Here is a 24,664-nt window from a genome sequence, read left to right on the forward strand (position 1 = left end):
CACCCAAAACCCCCGTTATATCCATAATGAAAGCAATATCGGGCGCGGACTTTCTCGACTTCTCACCGGAAATCGGACAAAGGTTCATTTGAAAACAGCACAAAATATCACGAAATTCGACTACCCCTGTAACTGCTTCATTAGATACCGTTTCGCTTTGAAGGACCCCATATGATGGACTAATGAAAGTGACAAATACCCAACCGGGAGGATTTGACAATTAAGAAATTGTTTACTCCTTTAAGATTCATGAGCTGTTTTACAAACGCTTATGGTGGGCTTCTAAAGGACGGTTTAATTCCTACTCTATGGGAATTATTGAATCTAGAATTAAACAAAAAACTTGCCTAACCAAACAAAACAGGTGTGCTTGAAATGTGTTCGACAGATGTTTTGCAATTGAATTGAAAAATTGCAATAATTACGTAATACAAGAAATATAAACGCTTCGAAAATAGCCATTACTTTGCGCTTCAGACGAGTATAAAACACGCGATCATACCAAAGTGAAAAACTTTGCTTATATCAGGTGGGCAAACACCAACTCGATGCTGCATAAATAAAGTCTTACTAAAGAGGAGTGGCGGAAAACAGCAGTTCACGGAGGGCGTCTCCTGTCTGACACTCTATGAGCAGGAAAAACAAAATTGGTTGTTTTCGTATGGCTCTTCCACGAGTTTGGCTTGGGGCGTGCCGCCAAAGCTTTGAAACCCTAGCCATGTTTAACAGAAAAAAATCCTTTCATTTACTTCCCTGATTAAAAAAGAATTTGTACAAACTGTGGCATATCTACCCCAGAAGGTCAGATCCGAGATATTCCAATTTTTGAAACAATTGTCGATGACGCACAAACAGACCACGCGCCGCCCAGTTCACCTTGTTCGAGGCTTCCGGTTCAGAGAGAGAGAGAGAGAGGCTCCTTCAGACCCTATGTAACCTATTGCACCGTATGCATTTCGGTGCAAATTTGTTGACTTCACACTACTTGACCAATGATTTGCAAGAAAAATAAGTAGTCGGATGTTTTTTAACATTTTAGAGGAAGTTAGCTCAGAATCAAAACATGGTAGGTGAAGTGAGGTCCTGTGCAACCCCAGAGTAGAAAGTCTGGCGCATAATATATTGTGATATCAAACCCTGGACTCCTTTTGCCAAAAAGGTCTCAACCCTTTAACTCCCAGATCAAATTTGTAATTCTCCTTACTGTCAACCATACAATTCTTATAATGTTAGTTCAGAGAATTTAATATTGGATTAACTAATGATCCCCAAATTGATATTTTTCTTTATTCTCATCACTTATGTGATTGATATTGTATTGATATTGTAAGGAGAAATTCTGTCTTGGTCACTCATGGGTGTTACAGGGTTAACCGTCTTCGCTAATAAACTTTCCTGGTTAATAACACCCCATTAAGACCAATGTAACATGGTCTTAATGGAGCATGCTGTCTTTTCATGCATGCTTTCATTCTGACACTTATTGACAACTTAACCTATTTCCTATCAGTTAAAGTGGGGAAGCACCTGATAAAGCTGACGAAATTTACCACGATTTGATGGAGAAACACCACCTAAGCGATTTCACCCGAAACACAAGGCTAAATACAAATAAAAGATTTTTGTTGTGGTAGTTGCTTTTTCCACAATGGGCTGTTCACGCCATTTATTTAATAAAATCAAAGAATTATCGTTTTTACGATTTAAATTATTTACAAAGAGGAGTAAAGAGTATGTACAAGAATAAAACCCTGTTGAACAGGTTTACCAACAAGTCAAGTGTTTAGAATGTTAAAAATCAAGTGTTTCTTCAATGATACCTGTCAGTAATCTCGCTTTCCGTTCCACAATCAAATGATGAAAAATGCAAGCTAAACTAAAATTAAAATTGAGATAAAATTTTGCTTGGAAACATGTAAAAACCGATAATTATCAAAGTTCAACTAAAGAACAAATTCCTCTTTCAACCAAAGAATTGAGAAACCGGAAAGAAACGTAATCAAGAAAATATCTTTTACAAGAATCAAATGGCAATTCTGCAAATCTCCGCAAGCTAAAAGCTTCAGCCATCAGAAAGTTCTCTTTCTGTCTGTTCCTTCTTACAGTGGCCTCCACTTCACTTGCATTATTTATCACGTTTGATCACGAAGTTTAACAAAACGCGGATATGGGGCTACCAGAAGACCAGAAAACCAGAAGATCAGATCCCAACGCTTCCTCCATATATCCTGGGGGAAGCTCTCTCAAAAACGATCGCGCTGTTTTATCCGAATTTTTCCTAGTGTACAAAACGCGAAGGATGTGTTTCAATTCATTGGGCAGTTTCAAGCGATCTGTAAATCCCAGAGTAAACTTCACCTCCGTTCTAGAGCTGTCCTCTTCGGAAATAAATTTGTACAGCGCTTTAGGGTGATTATGAAATTTCGGAGAGTCGTTTTCAGACTGCGCGCTGTAAGAGCGATCCATAATATCCCTTGCAGAGCCCACAGAATCTTCATCGTCATTCTCGTATCCATCATCAGCGCCTACCTCAGAGGATGTCGTCCTCGATCGAGAGGAGGACAGCGATGTTGGAGAACCTACAAAACCCAAACGAAATAGCTTGAAATGAAAAGTGATAGAAAGGCAGTCAGGGCGAGTGGATTAGGCTCGAAGACAAGGAGGGAGGGGAGGGTAAGAAAGAATATGGTAATCCACAAAAGGGGAGTAAATTACGGTCTGCAAGGAAGACCCACATTAGTACGCGTTAACCCTGTTCGAAGGGCCAATTTCTACCGATGCTCGTATCATTGATAACCGTGCTAATTGCTGATTTACATGCATGGGTTTGTTAGATTAGTTTGTTACATGTTAGCCACCTTTCAGTGAAAATACTATAATAAAGTCAGTATTATTATTATTATTATTATTACTATTATTATTATTATTATTATTATTATTTGTTTACGTCATGCACCTTTTCTGCGGGAAAATAGGATTTGCTTTTCGGTTATTTATCGGGTAAATCTGAGTCGGGTAGCAAAGTATGCTGTGAATATTGGACATCACATTTCTGTGCCATAAATAAATAAATATTATATTCTGAAATAGATGAAGACACTTCGAAACATGGAACTACCAGAAAACTTATAATGATTCTTAATTCATATCACCTTATAAAAGAAACATTTATGTCTTCGAAATATTTTAACTAAATAAAGACAATTTTACAGACTTTTTCCAAATTATTTTAGCGCCTCTCCTGGCGGTAAATTGTGCTCCCAAATTATATCAACTTACTGTTTTCGTGGAGATTTCACGTCAGTTAATTTCATTAACCTCATTGTTTGTTATCTTAAGTATCTCGATCTAGCGCAGATAAAGCAAACTTTTAGTTTAACTAGTAATCCAGTCCATTAAAGGTCAGGAAACAAAAGCAAGTTTAGACTAATGATAAAGAAGTATCGAACTTTCGAAATGATAGAAGATTGCTTCAATTACATATCTTCTCCTTACAGCGAAACTTAAAAGCATTTCTTTTCAAAACATGTACAGAAAGAGAAACATTGGAGTAGGCAAATTAGAAAGTGCAACTTATGACTGAAAAAACACACCTCCGTTGCTCAGGGTTGAAATGTCGTTGACCTTAATATGTGGAAGGTAATTATCGTCCAATAACACTTTTCCACGCTCGGACGGTGCGTTCTCCTCGAAGTTTTGTTGTTCTCTTGTTCTCTCAGTTGACAGCTGTCGATTGAGATGGGGTGGCGGACAAACACAGATCATAACCCTGTGCCTAAGAAGGTACTGGCCTGTAAAACATGAAACCAAATAAAGAAAACAAGTAACTAATTTAAGGTGTTGGAGGGAGGGGAGCAAAGAAGATTCCAGGAGATGTGCTTGAGTGGTTGAATGTTAACTCGCTAAACCAGGTTAACAATTATCTGCCAAATATCGAAATAAGGTGCCAGGCGATTAAATGTTTGAGTATAATTACCTCAATACTAACAAGGACAATTTATTTTTCTTGCATAACAAGTATTCCTCAAAAACACGGGGTATAGTGTTACCTCCCCATAACGTGGGAGTGCATGACTTGAACAAGATACGACACACGTCTGAGCCGAAAAAGCGCACGCACCACTATAATCAACGAAGTCATTACAAAGAGGGTTGTGTGATCACTTCATATCCGACTTCTTACAGTTGCAATTGGTTTTCATTTTATGTCTAATTACTTAAGAAGTTGGCGCGAATTTACTACACCAATCTCGTGTAAAGAGTGAAGTGAGGAAAAACCAATACAATCCCTCTTTAATTTCGATACCATATTAAAACTTCTTTAATTAAAAGCTGACCTAATTCAAGTCCTGTTTGAGTCTCCGTGTCCCCAATGCAAAGTCCCAGTTCGTCGTAACCATGGTTAAGAACATAGTTAACCACCCATTCAACTAACACTGCGCCCGAAAAGCACTTGCGAGAAGTGTGCAGATCTTTGCGCATGGCTTGAATGAAGCTATCCGCAGGAGCATTCGCATCAGCCAGACGTGAGCTAGTGCTCATTGACGACGTCAGTTCTTCATTCCGATTTTGTTGCCGCATGTTTAGAACCTAAAGAACAGAAAGCAAATTATGATAAACTAAATTCTTTCACTAGTCCTTCCATTTACGGTAAATTACTGACAGTGCGACCTAAAGTTGCTTTGTTTTTTACTTCAAACACAATCTTAAAAAAATCTAGTCGCCAATCTGGCTTCTAAACCAGGAAGTTTAGTCTTCCAGGTCAGCTGGAAAGCGTGGTCACATTGGTAATTCAATCAGTCGCCATTCCCAGCCCTGCTGGTGTCACAGGCTGACCAGGCAACTGTAATTATGGTTTTCCTTCATACATTTTCTAATTCAAGTAAGATTCTTAACGCAAGTCAAGTTGTCTATTTAGGAATTTCAGTGCTTTCAATGGCTCAATGGTGTTCACTTATAGGTAATTTATCACTTGATAAAAGCACCATAAAGATAACCTTCCTTTTCGTATCTCTAATGTTGTTGTGTTTAAAACAGAGGAATATGTCTTGACCAGGGATACAATTTTTCCTGCCAAAATCTAATATAACTACTAACTCTCCGAAATTAAAAATTGCTCTATCATTTCTTTCGTCTTTAGAGATCTTACCTGTCTGTTAAAGGAGCGGTACATGGAAATGAGTCTATCTGTTGAGGTGGTGTACAACTGTAAGTGCTTTACGACAGAATCCTTGAAAATAAGAGACACAATGGTTATTTCATTCTTTATCGTTTGACTCACCCTTCCCCATCTTTCCGTTTCTCCCAGAGCCACCCCTCCCCCAAGAAACCCGCAACCTTTAGCGTTCCTTCTCTTGCACCCGTTCGTCTTTATTCTGAACATAAAGGATCGCTCATTCGAAAGTCGATATATTATTATTTCCTTGCTTAACTAAATGATGAATTCTGTATACCATGACGTTTCAAAGAGCAAAAAATCTTTAAAGAGAAAGCAGGGAGGGGGGGGGGGGGGACTTGAAAGAATAAGAACAAGATACCAAAATACAAGAGTTAATTTTCCACCACTTTCTCTTCCGCTAATACGCTTAAAATTCCTAAATACCGCATAGCGAGAGGAAAACACAAACTTCTAATAAGCACACCCTTTATTTGAGGTGAGTTATATGTATACGAGTGGTGAGGACGGCAACGGGATAAGAAATCATAGGAAGCTGCTGTGATGTTATCTCATGTAGATTGACTATAATAACGTCAGAATACTGTGTAGTGGCATATGAAGGCTTGGTTGATTCAGAAAAAAACTACTAATGTACTTCTTGAAGTCAAGTGTCGAGCTTTAAACAACTGTCTTACCATTGGTGTGGCAAAGTCATCGAACGCAATTCCATCCCCTCCATCATAGAAAAACTGCATCAGATACTAAAAAAAAAGGCAGTGGTAAAATTCATTTGTGATAAAGAAGACATCAACGTTACCATATCCACACTTCATAAAGCGTGGGAAAGCGAGTGTGACTAAAACGGTTATGGGCGTTCCGCATCTGATTGGTTAAGAAAAGGGCGCGAGTTTTCTCGACCAGTTATGGAGCTTAGAGAAGAAAAGTCAATGAAAACCAAAATAATTTTCTGCATTAAATTTAAAAAATGGAATCTGCTCAGTTTGTTAGGGAAAGAAGTATGAAAAAAGGAAGTTCACTATTAACAAGAACGTAAAATGCCTACCGACACAGCCTGCTGCAAAAGATGGCTTTGTTTTGATGCATAAGACTTTCTTCTCACCAAACGACGACATTCTTCTTCGAAATTCTAATGCAAAACAAAAGGGAAATATCAACTAAAGAGTTCGATCAGTCAATTCAAACCAACTGATAAAATATACCATTCCCGAACCCCCCAATCCTTTTTTTATCTCTTGACTGAAGTTCCGTTTATTCCTCAGATAGAAGAAGGGCTGAGCACAGCAAAAGAGAAATGAAAAAAACTCCAAAATTGATGCCACCTGTTTTCAGCCGTTTGTGCGCTTGAGCAAAAATATTTATTGGACGCGAGCAAAATATGTGTATTTACTACAGGGTTGATGCAAGGATCATGAGAATAGTGGGCAACAATTAGAATTCATTTTTGCCCATTTTCATGCACGTAAAGCTCGACAATTCACGATTTCTTAGTGAATATGACCGAATAAAAACTTTCTCTTAATTGACAACCGAGCTTAAATGTAAAATTTACCATCTTCTTTATCCAATTTACTCACACGATACTAGTAAGTAAGTAAGTAAAGCCTTTATTTAAAGAGGGTGGCACTTAATAGCCAAAGGCTAATAAACTTGTGGCCCTCACAACTATTTACAATCTAAAATACTGTAAGCTAAAATATATATATATATATATATACAGTTAAAATATGAAATATGACAGGATTCGATTATAAGATAAAAATAAATAATTAAATTATGAAATGATGCAAAAATTGTTGTTCCTTATACTTCTTTTTCATTTCTGATGCTCACAGTATGCAGGAAACTTGTCACATATGAACCTAATCATGACCTAATTCACTGCAGTCTCCGTGGCTCAGTGGTTGAGCATCAGACTGCAAAATCCGAGGATCAGGGATTCGATACCTTTCAGTGGAACTTATCTTTGTGCCAGACTCGCGATAAGACTAACACCGTCTTGCTAATATTCTTATGAAGAATAAGACAACAGGTTAAATTTTTCATCCCTTCGCAATTGCAATGTGAGTAGTACCAGTCTCTTAAGTTGCTTTCTTGACGCTTTCAACCCTTTCACTCCCAAGATCTAATCAGTAATTCTCCTTACTGTCTGCCATACAATTCCTCTAATGTCAGTTTGGAGAATTTGGTATTGGATCAACTAATAATCCCCTAATTGATATTTTTCTTCATTCTCATCACTCGTCTACTTGATATGGTACCGATATTGTTAGGGGAAATTCTGTCTTGGTCACCCGTGGGAGTTAAAGGCTGAACCACCCCTTTATCGTCTATTTAATACTTACCTGCACTACGTGATCCCATAGGTTTAAGAGGATTTTGTTAAAGTCTTCCGGGTACAGCACATCGTGAAATTTCTGCAATTCACGGGACAGATATTTCATAGCTGGTATCAGACGTTTTTTCGTGTCGTATCTTGGAAGATGAAGATCAAGTACAGTTCTTAGAAGCTGTTTGAAGAGTATGTTGATCTGCAGAAGGAAATAATCGGAAACACCAAATAAGAGGTTGTTCTTACGAAGTGCTGATCTAAGAATAATTACTTGTAATAAGTACCATATTTAGTAGTAGTTGATTAAGAAAGAAACCCAAAATATTTCTTTGATATAAGTTCTTGTCAGGTGTTGTGGACGTGACTGTACAAAACGTTCCAGTGCATTCCAGTCAATATGACCAGCTGCTCATATTGTTTATTCCGTAACAAGGTTTGATCACAAAACCAAAAGATCGAAACTAGTGGTCAGAGAATTCCTAAAATAAACTTCTGCTCCCTTGTTTTCTCCTCCTTCATGAACAGCCGCCTCTACCAACTATGATCAAGCCGTTAGGAAAATCGTAAAGAATACTAACGATATTATGTATGGTAACATCTTGGTAACATTCCTTTGACAATAATTCACACACAACTATCAACAGCAGACCTGAATTGGTTCGAGTCTAGATGTATCGACCGTGTTCTATGTAAGACCATTATATAATCTACAGCCTTTGCAGCTTGCACAACAGCTGATATCGGCCAAAATTACCAAGGTAGACTTACCCTGTAAGAAATAAGCTTCACTTGAGAAATCTCGAGCCTGCAAAAGTGCTCAACAGAATTCGTCAGTACCCCTGGGTGATAGAGTGCATCTGCCGTTGCTCGTGGAGCATCAATTATTCCTTCAGCTGTATATAAAATACATTTGACAAGGAGTTATTTTTGTGAAACTAAAATTGCGGCGAGGTTATCTTTCTAGCGTGATAAACGCTATTAAAACCAGACATGGGCAATTCATGTCACCAATCGGCGATCAGTATTGGCAGTGTCTAAATATACGTGCCTTACAAGTAGACCCGCCTAACTTTATAATATTTGCGTAAGGGTTATAGTGCAAGGGGTGTAACGCCTAAGCCATCATCTTCATTTTAAGTAAACACTGTCAAAACCAGCTGCATGTGTTCATCTTAAGTAAATGTGTGCGTAAAATAGTACCAGCCTATGCATACTGTTCTTAAAACTCTTCACATTACCTGTACTGCCTATGGAAATTCCATCCAGGCTGGGCCCAGTCTCACAATAGGAAAGACATGAGTCATACTCCATCAAATCGGGATTGGTGATAGCGGAAGTTACGTGCTCTAACAACCATGGAAGAGTGCTTCTCAAGATCGCCACATTGGTCAGTCTGATGCCCATCTGGTGACAAGTAATGACATGCAGTGAATGGTGGAGCCTGGTCGTAATGTGTGTTGCTACTATTTTTGTTGTTGTTGTAGTAGGAGCTGCGAAAACGGATCTTACTCAGCGTTTCTCTGAATTGGCTGTCAGTAAATTTTCAAATATCGAGCAATTGATAAACCACTTTCGCTCGATAAGAGAATAGAGACTGATGAAATAAAAACATTTTTGCCAGAAATAAACACAAAATTTGCGTCGATAAAAAATGCAGAAGGTGCAGAGTGATGAAGGTATTGTTTTGATTTTTAAACTACAGTGAAAGCCCAGAAGCTTTTAGGATCCCTCTATTCAGGAAACGTCACTGAATAATCGATGAAACTTAACTTTGGTTCCAAGTGAAAAACAAAGAAAAATGCTCCTATAACAAATACATCAGATAGCTTCAATCAAGGAACACCTCATTGAAGGGACACTTTCTCTAGTCCCAGGCATGCCCCACGAAAGAAGGGTCCTCTGTAATAAATTCTTATCAACAGACCTGTCTTGTGAGTGGTTCGAAGCCACCAAGATTCACCTCCATCCTGGACATTCCCTCGCATGGTGGTATGCGCGCACCTATACCATGTAAAAGATACGAAAAGATTTAGTCGATGAATTTAACCAATTAATCACCAAGCAATAACTTGTACCTTTTCAAACTGAAATATGCCCCACGATTGTGGTGAAATCTGAAATAATCATATCGGCCAATCAAACCAGAGAAAATATTACAAGGATCCAATGAAAAATAATCCAAAAAAAAAAAAAACGTGATTGGTTTTTATTTTGAATCTGAATGGTTGAGAAAATGGCGCAGGTTATCTGGACCAATCAGAGAGCATTATAAGGCAAACCCCATGCAATCCTGCGTTTCTTTCCACACTCGATTAAAAACTTCTCAAATTATCACTGCACACTTTATACCGAAGACCTACCCTGCAAATCTGTTGTGTTACAGCTTTGGCTGGCTAAAGGATTGTGACGGCATCCATGTAATTTCCCTTCATCCCTCTGTGTTCTGAGAAGCCTCTGAACTCGTTCTCCCAATAAGTCAGTCAGAATTTCATCTGTTAAGCCACACGTGTCCATAGCGAAGACATTGTCCGAGTACAGCTTTACAAACGACAACATCACCTTTTAAAGGATAAATCATATACAATGTAGCTGTTAGAACAACAGATATACAGTACATGGAGCAGCGCAGGCAGCCTACAAATGACACTGTATGAAGTCAAAACATATACTATGGCCCGGGCACATTTTTCTGACAGAACTCTGTTGTTAGTTTGATTTGTTCACGATAAAATGCAAGAGGTGTTTTTATTTCTTCAGTCAATTAATATTACGGCTTGAGAAATAAATACATTAGCTTTAGGTTGCGGTTAGGGTTGGTTGATTACATGAAAATAACTTTAAACCCTATAGGCCGGTTATTAAACGAGGTCTAACACAAACCGCGGTTTTACGCAAGCAATGGGCCTCAAGTCTTCTCCATAAGAGGTTTGATTTAATCGAATGAACGTCACTTCCATTGTTAGCTTTCGGCCTTCTTGACGCGGTCCACAAAAATAAAAGTTCCGATAAAAGGTTCCACCGATAACAAATTGATAATCAAGTAGCCAAAATTCATACGACAGATTCTCGTAATTCATTTCCTGAACTAGACCCACCCTGAATCGGAAAAAACCCAACATTTTCGAAGTGTCTCACGAGTATGCTGGCTCTAAAGAATTATCATACCGTATATGTAGACTGTACCTGGACTAGTCTGTGGTAGAGGCTCCTTTTAATCTCCAATGATTCGTGCCCCAAATCCTCATCTCCTGCCGTGGAACACCCAGCAGCTGTTGCAGCGGCTTGCTCACTTCTCTGAGGACCCTCGTCTGGGCAGAGGATCTCGCAAAGGTGACACGCAAATGCGGCCAAACGGTTTACGGCGCCAATCACATCCACAAACGAGCTCGAAATTGCCAACCACCTGGGTGTGTCGTCTCGAGAAGTAATCCTATCTGAGTGATGATCGCCTTCATTTTGGGTTGCTGACTGGCCTTGCTGTGAAGGGGTGGGACTGGAACGAGGAGTGCGATAGCTGCCTTCAGTACTCTCGGAGAAGACTGACCCATGGGCACTTTGAAAACTGCCACATTCCGAGTGATAGGAAGCACCTAATGGACGTAGCTTATCAATGCGTTTGTTTCGTGGCATTGGAATATGTGCACTTCGCTTATTTTTGTCTGGATCAGATTTGCGTACACCTAAACTTCTCTCATCGTTTTCTGAACCAAAACAGCTGTGTCTCGCAGGGCAGGTTTGGCAATCTATAATCGAACTAAAGCCCCTTCGTCCTGTCCCACTTTTATTAGCGTCTTCAATCGGTTGAACAGTTTTTGTTTGACTCTTTTTGGGAACCTTTGCCTTCCCTCTATCCTCAATGAAGTCAAACGAATCAGACGTGTGAATTGAGTTTTCGCTGTCTGATTCATTAGTAGAGTCATTCTCAAAGGGAGTGCCTTGGTTCCTCGAGAGGTTGGTGTGACTGTCCGTCAAATCTGACTGATTAGCTGGGGAGCCACTCGATTGTAGATCCATAGTTTCTGTTCCATTCTTTGGACTGTGTACTTCAATGGTGTTTTCTTGGTGTTCTTGAGTATTGATTGGCACAGAACTTTCTTCTTTTTCAAAGGACTGTGCTGGTCGATCCTCATCCTGCGTACTACTTGGCTGTTCATTTCCTTCTCCAGACCTCTTGGTTTCCTCCGAACCTGATAGCGGCTGTGTCGCTGGATCATTCATTGCCGGTGGTATCTTTCTGCTGGTAGCCTCTGCTTGACCATTTTGGGGTTCTAATATTTTCTTCTCCACACTGAAAGCAACTTTTGTCCGCGGGAAATTCACTTGGGCTTGTACCTTCACTGTCTTTCCATCTTCTTCAGAGCTGCTGTCATATTCCACACGCAGGGTGCGTTTTCGATTCTTCTCTCCTGACGGAAGGGGCTCTTTCCCTTTAGCACTCTTGGCTTTTCCTTTCGCGGCAGAAGACTAAGATGAAAATAAGAAAAAGATTCACAAAGTTATCAGTTCAGCTGGCATGATAGTTATGGTAATTAGTTGGTAATGAGAAATTTTTCTTCTACAAAGTCTAATCAACAATCCTCTTGGAGACGTAAGACGTAATTCCTAGGTTAGTGAGCGTGTGGTCTTTCTTAATAAGTCAACACAGAACATGGTTTGCCTTCCTTTAACAATATCACTAAGTTTAATTTTTCGTTAACCTTTATTTACAGATGAAGTTCACAAACTTATAAGTTATACATGTTGTACCTTAGCAGGAGATCCAGCTGAAGGTGCCACAGTTTTGAAAGCAGAAGGACTAGACGGTGTCAAGGACGGAACAGAACCAGACCGTAGGCGAGAAGTAGGAAGTGTCTTTACATTGCGCTTCTGTTCATGTGATCGATGGATAATTACTGCCACTGGCTCCCATAAGTCATGGTTAATAAGCTGAGGAACAAGCGCTTGGAGCAAATGACCGGTAGCATCCAGCCACTGTAGTGCAAATCCCAGAAAAGGCTGACGCCATCTTTGACTCCTAGAATGTAATATAGAGATGTTTATTTCTTTAATCAGCTTACTTTAAATCTAAGTCAAAGAAACTACTTAGCCAACATTTAAAGAGCCTTAAACCCCATTAACACCAAAACCTACACAAGTTTTAAAGCTGTTTTGTTTAACACGGTATATATCTTTTTCATCATAGAAGCTGCTTAAACTATTGTTTGTCAACTTCAAATGTGGCCTATTGAAAATACAAATCAGAAATTACTTGAATACCCTTAACTGAAATACCAAACCAATCGTCAAGAAGACTAAAAAAATGTGCTCTCTTTGTCTTGTCTGTCGTCAAATTTAGGGTTGTGGAACAAAGTCCCACAACTAAAACAGTGAGATCCTGATGATACCCTTCAGAAGTTGGAGTGAATGAAAATTGCACTCACAATTCATTATCGTCACAATTTCCTTTAAGCAAAAAACTAGATTCTTCCTTGCAAACACGTATTTCAAAAAAGTTAACATCGTTCTTGCTCGTTTTGAGGCATTGATACGTTAATCTTGTAACATAACAATGATATGATTCCCATTTACAATTAAATTAAAAAAATGAGAACTAACCGGTAAGGAATGTACTCAGCCCATTCTTTATCGAGTTTGGATAAGCGGAATGCCAAACACAACATGAAACAATCCACATTATCAGGTCGTTGGTTTCGAGGTTGATTTTGACACAGTTCTTCCACATCTGACATCAGCAGGGAATAAAACTTACAAGCAGAAAGTTTCATGATATCAAAATACCTGTGACAAAAATCATACAAGTCACTTAGAACTAGGTATAAGGAAGTGAGAGAGACACAAATTGAGCAACCTCGTTCCCAGGGTCCTCCCTCCTCCTTCGTTGAGAAAGTACCCTGGTTGCGGCTGGTCATGTGCTTGTGAAGAACAAAAACACGCCGTAGGGCGGGTGGGTCCTCGAGGATGGAAGAGAAAGAACGCTGGGAACGAGGTTGAGAATTGAGTAAAACGAAACAAGAACAAGGCTGTAAACTAGTATGAAATAAAAATGACTAACCTGGAGAAAGCCTGTTTGTATTGTGAGTTGTAATAACTGACTTCATGATGAATTTCCAGGATAGATTTAAGCAAAAGCTTTGACATTGAGAAGTTCTGACCCAAAGCTGTGGTGGCTTTTACTTTGAGACCTTCATATCGACCCTCGATCTCATTCTTAGGAAAACAAGTAGAATGAAAGGAAACATCAGTGATAAATATTGCTATTAACGTCACGATAGAATGGCAGCTGTCATCTTTCAACGCAGGTCGGATCAATGTCAGTATCCGAGCAACTGCGCACCTACCCCTCCCCTGACCCAACAATAGTCAACTGATAATAAGTTAGGGTTAATGTTGCGTTAGGGAAGGGGTAGATGCGCAATTGCCCAGATACTGAAATTGGTCCATTAAGTGTTAGGTTGACGCTTTTCGCAAGTTTTTTGGTTGAGCGTTTAAAGGAGACGTGTCATGATATCGTAAACGTCTACCCAAAGGAAAATGATCAGAATACTATCTAGAACTCTTTCCGATTGAGTTTTGCGACACCAAGAATAAAGCAACTTAAATGGGCCAAAAAGAATTGAAACTAAACCCAAGCAAACTGCCTCAAGAGCGGGAAAACGTCACTTATGATTAGGCCGCGGTTGGTTGTAGTTTCGCATCTGATTGGTTCAGAGGGGAACGAGTTTTCGGGGGCAAAGAAACAGCGAAGTAAAGCAAAAACCAACGTAATACAGAATTATTTCCTCTCCCTCTTTGAGATGCACATTTTAAATACAGCGGTCTCTTCCAAAGTACATGGTACCATAATGCTGACACAGCAAGTGGAGGGGATTTTTATCATACATTGTATTTCGCATTCAGTTTGTAAAACTCACTGCATAGCACTTCAAATTGTTTTGAGTGACGAACTAAAGCTAAAGGCTTCCATATTGTCCGGGAAGCTTCGATCATCCCTAATAACGCCCATGCGATCGGACCATTTAATTAAAGTTAACCCTTTAACTCCCAAGATCTCATTAGTAATTCTCCTTCCTGTTTGCCAAACGACTCTCATAATGTTAGTTTGGAGAATTTGGTATCGGATCAATTAGTAATCCCATAATTGATATTTTTCTTCATTCTCATCACTTGTCTGTATGATATTGTCTAGATATAGTAAGGAGAAATTCTGTCTTAGTCACTCACGGGAGTTAAAGGGTTAAGCCAAATAACCATGAACGTTTCACTGGTCTCGAAAAACTGGCCAGGGCGATCGAAAAGAACCGTGGGGTTACTCTTCCACACCAGTTAACCCTTAAATCCCTAAGAGTGACTGGCATCTAATTTCTCCTTACTATATCATCTCTGATTCAAACATTAAGGTCATGAGAATAAATGAAACGATCACCAACTAAAGAAGCTCTTGATTGTTGGACAAATTCTCCTTTTCAGAACCTTAAGAAATGTATGGAGTAGGTATGGAGAATATGCATACTAATGTTAGAGAGTAAAGGGTTCATATGTACCTCGACAAAGGAAGCCAGAAGATCGCAAACCGGAGCTTTCGACAAGTTGCTGGAGAATTGTCGAGCCTGTGGAAGTCTTTTAAAAACTGATGGAAATTCAGATTCTAGTTCTCTTGCAGATTCCAGGGTCAGTTCAAACAGAGTGACCAATGCTGTAACACCTTCGTTAGGATTGTTGTCAGCTGGAAAAATCCTCCTTAGTTTACTCAAGAAATACTTGGTCTTATTTAGCAGAATGGACAAAATATTCAGTAGCATTTTGAACTGAAAAATAATATAGAGACATTGCATTTGTTGAACAAAACAGCAAAGATGATTCACACGCTTTGAAAGTTAGAAACACCTATTTCACTTTACATTTTGTTCAGCAATTTGAATGTGCCAACTGGGCCTTGTAAACGTTCATGGAAAAATTCTTGAGGAATAGTCATTATTTGTTCACGAGAATAGTACTGAACTTTAAGGGAAAATCATGCAAATTTTCTCTGGACACAACCAAAATCCTCCAATAATGACCAATTCCCATAGAAAGTTATAAAATTATAACCTTAAAAACTACAAAACAGTTACATGTGTATAGCAATTGAAACCATAAAATTCCACTTTCTTTTTCTCCTAAAAGTGTAAGTTGTAGTTGAAACAAAATCTCCAATATTTCCATTATTTGAAAGCAGGTGATCATTGAATTATAGACTGACAAGGATGTATGTTAGACTTCTGAATAAACAATGACATCAAACATTTGAACCATGGAAATATCTGTGGCAAGATATCAATATTATTTTCTACTAACTGTCTGTTATACATTTCTCATAATTCTAGTTCTAACAAAATGCCCTAATCATTATTTTCTTTTCATTCTTAGCACCCATCTGCTTTATAGTGTAACAATTTTCTGAGGAGAAACTACTTGTTGACCTTTCAAGTTTGATCAGAGTCACCTGCACATACAGTGTACAACAGAATCACATTGCCCCAGACTTACCTCTTCCTCGACAAAAATTTCCTGACAGCCGCTAGAAATAAGATTCATCGCATCTCGTAGAGATGTTTTAGTGTGCTCAATATACCAGATGTTGTTTTCAAAAAACCTAAACAAGTAAATAACAAAGCATTACAAAATTAAATAACAACGAGCTGGTTTGCCTTGTCATTTTGAAAATTTCAGCTAACCCTTAACCTAAATTGCATTAGCCATATGAAAGGATTTCAATCAAAGCCTGTTACCAATGCCCACATGTACATTTGTGTATCAGACATGCTACTAGAACCCCTTGTATAAAAGGGGTCTTCATAAACAGCTGTTCTTCCAGCCACAACCAGCTGTTGCACCATTGGCAAATGTTCATGTATAAAGTTATCAAAACCTCTATAGACATGCACTGTACAGTACAATTATGTTTTAATCTGAAAACTGGAGAAAAAAAAGAAGAAAAAAAACCTAGCATCAACAGAACTGAGTTTTTCAAAATGCTTCTAAAACTCTCAATAGAGATTATTTAAAAATGGTCAATTGGGAAGAACAGCTCCCTTTGATCTACTTTACATGTACCCTCATTACAAAGACTTACTTTACAATGTATTCCAGATATGATAGCTTGCAGAAAAGAATTCCTACTCCATATCTCAGGGAAAATTCTTTCAACAGTTGGCAAGATGGGGAGGATAAAGGTTCAATTGGAACTGCTTCATGATAAACTGGATGCAGCTCCTTTTGCTTGCTTTCATACCTAAAAACCAAAAAATAAATGTTGGTAATTCGTCATAGAAACAATTTGTTGAGAGCCATTTACAGTTTACTTATTAGTAATTTGTGTTAAATTCAGTTTAGTTCTAGTGTCCTGTACAAGAAAAAATAATTTCTATCTAGAGTACTCTACCTTTATACTAGTTATAGTTCTCACTAGAGCTGCCCCCGCCCTACAGTACCATTTTCTTTTTTTTTTTTTTGAGTTGGGCTTGTTGTTTACAGTTGTGTAGTTATGACCATTTGGGGGAAAAACGTTGATACCTTGCGGCCGTGCAAGTGATCAAATCGAGATTTTTTTTGGTTACGATCAACCGAAAACACCTACATTCTCTCTTCTCCAGTCTTCCTCTATACTAGGACAAATCTCATGTCAAAGACGCCGATCCTAAAAGTCCTCGCGCGCGTGTCTTTTTACTGGCAGCCCATGACCATTTGCGGGAAAAACGTTGATACCTTGTGGCCGTGCAAGCGATCAAATCGAGATTTTTTCTGGTTATGATCTACCGAAAATACCCACATTCCCTCTTCTCCAGTCTTCCTCTATATTACGCGGGGAGTCCTAAGGTGCCTCCTTGGGTTTTTGGCCCTCTGGGGCCAAAAACCCTGCGGGGGCAATGACAACACAGGGATAGTTTGCAATTGAGCATCAAAAGTAATCATTATTACATTGTTTTTATTTCTTTGCTCTGTAATTGGTTTAGAACCTTACAAAAAGATTCAAAGCTAGAACAAATCCTGACATGATTGCTCCAATTTTTTTCTCCAGGTAGTTTCCTAATTTTTACTTTAATTTTTCAGGCTTCCTTTTAATTTTCCTTTGTTCTGATGGGTTATTGAAATTACTTTGGTATTTCTTCTGCCATTAGAGATGTCCATCAACGTCAAAGGAAAAATTGGTCCCAACCTGATAAGTCTCTTCATCAGCTCCACATACTGTTCATGGTATTTTGGAGTTTCCAAGGGCAACTCAGGTACAGGAGGAAGCGAGTACTGCCAGATGCCCTTGATTAAGCTATCTATCCTTCTTTTGACATCTATCAACCAATCATCATAAACATTGCTGTCCATGAAAGCCTGAACTCTGTAAAATGGGTGGTGGTTATGCTCTAAAACAAGCTGCTGACTCAGCAACTCCTCTACAAGAAACTACATGTACAAAGAAAAGTTGACAATTAATTCTTCATCACTAAGCAATACTGCAAAATTTTAACTGAAATAGTGCTTACAGTGGATATACATGTTAAAAGAGATCCAAACCCCATAAATAGCATTTTCTTAAACATAAGTAGGAAAAAAAATCTCGTATTAAATAACAGTATTTTTTGAGCTGGCCATGCAAGTACTGCATGCTTACCATGAATTGCTATAAGAGAAGAAGTGGAAATAAGATGTACATTGTACATCAGTAAATTAAATCTGTGAAGAAAGAGTCACCCTTCTTAATCCTTTACACTGACGGGATTAATCTTTAACTTCTGATATATTGTCCATGTATCAACAAGGAGATGACGATAGAGGAACTAGCAGCTGAAGGGGGTAGGGTTGTTGGATCCATCTCCAAATAAGGTAAAAGTAAGTTAAAATTAATTCAGTAATCAATTTGAATAGCTGACATCTAGTCCCTGTGCTCATGCTGTTTTCATTGCATGAAGCTTGCTTAGAGTATTGCCACTCCCTGTCCCCCCCCCACCCTCCTAAATGGGATGCTGTACACCTACATGTATGTTACCCCATTTACCTCACAGTTTACCAGTACCCATAAACCCATTTTCTTCAATAAAAGTTTTAAAAATAAATGTCTTCAATGACCATACCTTTGGACCCTCCTTGGAACGAGGAACTTGCTTTGGTATCTCAGTCTCACAGTAAAATTTGTGCTGACGCTTTCCAAGTCCAAAGACATTCTGAACTAACTCCTGCAATTCCTCTGATAAGGTTGAGATGCAAACTTCAGGTGAGACATGCCCATTGTCAGATACTGATGACTCACCACGTCTATAAGTCAAGGCAAGTCAGTATGAAAACATTAGTTAAAAGTTATTATTAGTAGTTGATGTCTGTATGTACATGAGTTGAGTGTAGAGCACTTACCCTGGCCAAGATAAGGTAACATGTAGCAGATGAGAACATGATAATGGTGACTATTTGCATTTATTACCCACTCATACATGTACGGTACAAATTATGTCAAGAGTAGATGATTACCAATATGCATCCTCTTCCCTTTCAATTCTAATATCTCTGATCCAAAACACTTTTATTATAATTGCTTTCAATTGGTGTTACAGTTGACTGCCCTCCACTTCTACTTCAGATCCACATGAGCAGGGTCCAGGGTGGATAACTATATCTTACGGATAAATTGCTATCCAGCAGATAAGTGTTAACAAAATGTACTGTGCTATCCACCACATAGAGATTTATCCAGTGGATAGCATTATCCACCCTTCAACAGCCAGAGCATTCATGTAAAGTACATGATTATTCATCACTATGAACAACTCAAGAAATGGCAGTTAAAAAGTTCCTATTCGCAATCAGTTGATTTTAGGGGTAATTAAGACACTTATTTGTTTAGTTTCACACTTTCAGTAGAAAATTATCTCCAGTGGACAAACATGATTGATTCTTCCTTAAAGGAACAGGTTGTTAAAATGATTTTTACCTTTTGCTTCCCAATGGAGGTTCAAATGGTGATGATGCTGGTGAATACGGAGAAGCAGCTGCTTGGGAGGCACCAAGGACCGGATATTGAGCACACAGGACAGCATTTTTATACAATTCAAACAGGGGAGTCTGTTTGAAAGAAGAGAAAATACCCATTAATGTCATGAGAATAAAGGAAATGATCCTCAACTAAAGAAACTCTTTATTGTTAGAAAAATTCTCCAGTCCTTGTCAGCACCAGTTAGTATTAATGTACAGAGAACATTAAGGAGAATATGAATGCTGATGTTAGGGTGTAAAGGGCTAAGAAATTGCTTACTGAAAAGAAACACTGTGCACTCCTTCTCAAAGGGGTGCTTCTGTTAGTAGTCGACCACAAGTAAGAGGCACTGTGAGGAAATAATGACACCTACTTTTATGCAAGAGGTCCATGTACATGTACATGAACATTCTTGTTGAAGAAAATGAAAACCTAAAATGTATTTTACCTTTATAGTCAAGCGTACAATGGTTGAATCTTGAGAAGAAGTACTTGAAAGACCTATAGAAGTAAACACAGATTGGTAAAGATCATTAGATGTGATTTCATGTTTCTACTTTTGACTAAAACACTTCATACATGCATTTGCCTTTTGTGGATGACCATGCATATAACTAGATTAGCACACTTGTTGCTTTTTGAACTCTTGCCCATTCACATTAGGAACACCTAAACACCTCATATCCTACACAGCCATGAACTGCTACTCTATGTTTATGGTCCAAAAAAAAAAAAAGAAAACAAACAACAGTGTACCATATTCCTTGAGGTCACAGAACAGGACTTAAGTTACACAAGTATTCAATCTGACTTGCTAAGTCCAGTGACAGTCATTCACCCCTTTTACCTATCCATATAGCCCCAGAGGAAAGGATACATAATTTACCTACTCATCTATATAACTAAAGTTTCAGTTTGAGGTCTGTAGTGTAAGTTATGGGACAGGTTTTTTATGCTTGGACTGAGAAAATGGAATAGTATTACCATTATATCTCTGGGTTTCAAACAAAATATTGAATTTAGCCACCTGTACAATGAAATTCCGCTGGCTAAATTAACCAATCATAGTGCATGTATTAACTAAGAGATGTACTGTAATATGATATATTTATTTATTAACAGAACATTACTTGAAATTATTCCTGACCCAGACCTGTTTACACCATCACCTGAAACCTATAAAATATATACTTTTAAAAATTAATATATAGTTATTATTAATAACTATTTATAATTATTGATGTTTCATGAAACAAAATAATAACAACAAAAAAAAAATAACAGTGGTTCTAAGTGTATAACCCTTAGTATCTGTTTGATAAACCAAAATCATAAATAGGTCCCCAAGATTTTTCTCTAGGTTACAAACTCATGGAACTGACAATAAAATGCCAACTATAGTTGTATATATGTATTGACACAGCTATCACAGTTTCCCCAACAAAACAACACTCTTGCTACATGTAAGTTCTTTCTCTCTTAAAAACAAAAAAAACAACAACAAAAAATACTTGGAAGAGGACATCTTGTGCAATAATACAGAACTTTAGGACTACGTAACATTTAGAAATAAAAAAATTCTAGCTTTCTACACAACTCAAAACCACAAGTGCTAAATTAGAAACGTTTGCTACAAATTTGTAGGCCAAACATGAGCTGTACTTGCCATGGCAACCCAAACAGTCACAGCTTAAAGCACTGAATAAAAACTGAATATTTACAAATGTAACCAAAAGCCAGTGAGGAGTTGAGCCACATCCAATCCAATTACCATTAACGCACACCAGTTTTTACAAAAAAATCTGCTTGTTTGATCAAAGTCTGCTCAAAACTTGGGGTGCGTCTTATAATGGAGTATTTTCACGCAACAAAATATAACTTTTTCAAATTTCCCTAATAAACTGAAATGAGTATGTAAATAAATACCGGTAAATGAATAAACAAAAGACAAACAATGTTGATCATTGACTTTATCTGATTTGTTGGTTCTAAAAGAACCGGGGTGGCTCCGAAAAGAATCATTTGTTTGAAAGCTCGCCTGAGCTCAGCTACTTGTCATCTTTGGCTTTGCTGTGTCTCGAACTGATGATTGTTGTTCACGGCTTCCACTTCTGCTACAATCTTCAACTTAAAGTTTAGATCATAGGAATGATGACGAGTGCTTGGCATAATTACTGAAAATTTATGGTACGCTGAACTAATGCTCGAAGATTAAGATGAGTTTTGCAACTGATGAATGAAAGATCTGTCAGATGAGTATTGTTTATAAACATAAAAACGGATCAATTAGTATTCTTAACTTAAAACACTGTCTCCTGAGAAGGATGAATTGAGTGAATTAAAAAGTGTGACTTTTATGCTATTTTCCATGTGTGACTTTGCTATTGTTTGTAATGTGTGACTTTTTCGCTTTTGTTTTAAGAATGAGAGCACTGTAATTAGTAACTTTGGAAGCAAATTGTCGTAAGTGCAACAAACGTGGTCAACAAAATTTCCCGTTATTCCAGGTGCCCCTTCTAACAGGGTATTTATATGAAATTTTTTAATTTTGCTTACTTGTCACAACAACTTGTCTTTGAAAGTTTAGGGTGCGTCTTGTAACCGAGTGCACCTTATAAGTATAGGAAATCGTATGAACGCGAGTGCATTTCGTGATTTATGGGTACGAGTGATGTTTTGAAAGTTCTCAAAATTGCAAGAGCCGTAAGCGAGTGCAATTTGAGAACTTTCAAAACATCACGAATGACCATAAATCACGAAATGCACGAGCAGGTTCATACGATTTTTTATTTATTATATTCTCGATTTTTTTATAATTTGGTGTTCAAATTTGGCGCTTCCCCTGTGTTTCCATGGCAACTTCTCCGTATTGCACTCTATAACCTCTATTGCACTCTATAACCTATTTATCCATTCATCATTGACCAATAAGAAACGCGATATTTTGTTGAGTATATAATAAGTGAATAAATACAGTACATGTAGTTTCAGTCTTAAAATAATTATATATCAATTAATTAACTGCTTACCACTTGCATCTGAGAGGACGAACAGTCTGGATTTGTAATCTCAGCTGTGACTTTAACACAGTAGTGCCTTGGGCTAAAAAAAAAAAAAGATTTCATGTTTCAACTTCACATTTCAATACATGTATGACTACAGCTAGATGTAACTGAATTATATTGTCACTGTCATAAATTGTAACAAAAGCACTCACTCAAGAGCATAGAATTCCCTATGAATTCCCCTGATGGAACATCCATGCCTGTTAATGGGAAAAAAAAGTTGTAATACAAGCAGAATCTATGCATATCTGATATGCCATAACATACTGTATAGTCAAGTACTTAATTTCTCTTTAACACATATGTCAATGATTTGGTGCTTTGCATTGCTACATGTAAATATACATGCAGCAAGCTGCCAAAGTTATCAGAACATCCTTGAAATTCTTGGGTGGTGTTCAGAAGAGGTCATGTGGAAAGGATGTCTTTAGGAATGTTCAGAGGTCTTCACAAGAAAAGAAGAAGAGATGTTCAGTATTGATTTTGGTAGGCTGAGGCAAAACAGCCATGTCTTTGTTTGGTCAAACACACTTTACTAATCCATGATTATTACTTGTAACTTACCTCTAACCTTGGCAAAACATTTCAAACAGTGTAAAAAATTAACATTAGAGGTAACATATTAGTGGATTAATAGCTTTTAAAGGAGGACTGTTAGGCAAGTGCTAAAAAAGGATAATCAAATCAACCTACAGTATTCATTTTCTGAAAGCTCGATAGTTATAGATGATAACTATATATCTTTGCCTCTAAGTAAATAACTTGCTATGATAGCAAAAGAAATAGTATGATCTGAGCTCTGCAAAAACATTAGAAATGTTCTTTCCCAGATTTTCCAAATGTGGCTTTGTTTTTCTTCTACATCTTCTTAAAGAAAGACATTTTGAAAGTTCACAAATTCAAAATTTGCAACGATTATGTAACAAAGAGGAAGGTGTAAATGCTCTCAACTTGAGCATAGAAACAAAACTAATACCATAATGAAGACAAATATTCACTAAGCAAAATTTATCACTTTTATAAACAAACAGAAAACACTGACAAGAAGCCAAATCACCAATTATTATAGAAAAAAAAACCTCTTCCTTTATGGGGCTTTCAACAGCACAAGATCTGGATGCACACATAATGTGAGCTTTACAAATGTTCACAAGGAAAACAAACATGGCAGCTTGACATGCAATCCCACAATCGTTATTTACAAAGCTGGTCTGTTCATGTAGAACAAGAGGGAGAGGAAAAACAACATGACAAACACAAGAAAGATGTTTAACAAGGAACATGTGATTCATTTAGTTTTACCAGTCCTTAGCTGATTACTCGTGCCAAAGCTTTACACACTTAGTACCAAGCTGCACTCAATTTGAGACCGCTTGATGAAGTAAGAACAAGGTAGGTTGGTTTGTGTAAAATGTAAGCTACGCAAGTCAGAGTACTTCCGGTTAACACGTTTACGGTCGAGAAGGCAAGCGAAAATGTCCACTTTTAACAAAATCCTGGCAGTCTATGACATCACAGTTACAGAAAAGAACTACCGTTTAAAGATAACGCTTTCGCATTCACTTTTAAAAGCAAATGACAGTCTATAAATAAGCAGTAACGGTGTGAACCACGCTTGAGTTGGAATTAAGCATACGAATTAATTAAATAACCTTCACTTTCAAGCAGTTAAAATGGACGCAAATATGGCCCTGGCGGTTGAAAAGAAATCATTTTCAATTCTCCGAATAGTATAGCTTACCTAAGTAGCAGCGATCCAGTATCAACAGAGTAACAATTCCGACTTTGGCCTTCCCCTGGAGCGGGTTCACGATCGTCATGTTCTGACGAGTTGACGGGGGAAATATTTGCGATCCATGTCCGCTTCTCGGCCTTCAGAAGCAGCGACAACAGCACTTCGACCTGGTCTCGAGGAACCAGCCCTCTTTCTGACGTCCAAGCACAAGCGTCAACCATTTAGGTTTGGATAAGTTCCCAAATTTATGCCATGTTGGTAAACAGTCGTCTCCTCCACTTTCCTAATTGAGGTTTCTCGCTCGTACTCCCGGGGAAGGCCTGGCGACCAATCAATATATTAAGGTCACTAAACAAGA

The 24,664-nt window shown here is 38.0% G+C and overlaps 1 protein-coding gene across 1 annotated transcript; it reads right to left on the bottom strand.

Annotated features, from left to right (window-relative positions):
• Positions 1-1,619: 1,619 nt before the first annotated feature.
• Positions 1,620-24,625, bottom strand: LOC113681335 (uncharacterized). The gene is made up of 26 exons (XM_089196751.1): positions 24,313-24,625; positions 22,724-22,771; positions 22,536-22,608; positions 20,637-20,682; positions 19,955-20,007; positions 19,465-19,595; positions 18,614-18,794; positions 17,704-17,945; positions 16,621-16,779; positions 16,035-16,140; positions 15,050-15,313; positions 13,561-13,715; positions 13,104-13,286; positions 12,255-12,522; positions 10,692-11,972; positions 9,869-10,067; positions 9,433-9,509; positions 8,747-8,912; positions 8,277-8,401; positions 7,522-7,707; positions 6,222-6,305; positions 5,854-5,919; positions 5,150-5,230; positions 4,338-4,590; positions 3,594-3,791; positions 1,620-2,579 (listed from the first exon to the last, which is right to left on the bottom strand). The coding sequence occupies exons 1-26, from the start codon at positions 24,525-24,527 to the stop codon at positions 2,152-2,154; spliced, it is 5,268 nt and encodes a 1,755-aa protein (XP_089052877.1). The 5' UTR covers positions 24,528-24,625; the 3' UTR covers positions 1,620-2,151.
• Between the last annotated feature and the right edge of the window lie 39 nt (positions 24,626-24,664).

Source organism: Pocillopora damicornis, chromosome 2 (assembly GCF_964200805.1).
Source record: "Pocillopora damicornis chromosome 2, jaPocDami1.2, whole genome shotgun sequence".
In the NCBI taxonomy this organism is placed as follows: Eukaryota; Metazoa; Cnidaria; class Anthozoa; order Scleractinia; family Pocilloporidae; genus Pocillopora; species Pocillopora damicornis.

Coding starts and splice junctions, on each gene's coding strand:
- LOC113681335 (XM_089196751.1), bottom strand. CDS start 24,527: ATGGTTGACGCTTGTGCTTGGACGTCAGAAAGAGGGCTGGTTCCTCGA. Junction 17,946..18,613: donor GTTCCAAGGAGGGTCCAAAG/GTATGGTCATTG, acceptor TTGTACATGTAG/TTTCTTGTAGAGGAGTTGCT. Junction 7,708..8,276: donor TGAAGCTTATTTCTTACAGG/GTAAGTCTACCT, acceptor TTCCTTCTGCAG/ATCAACATACTCTTCAAACA.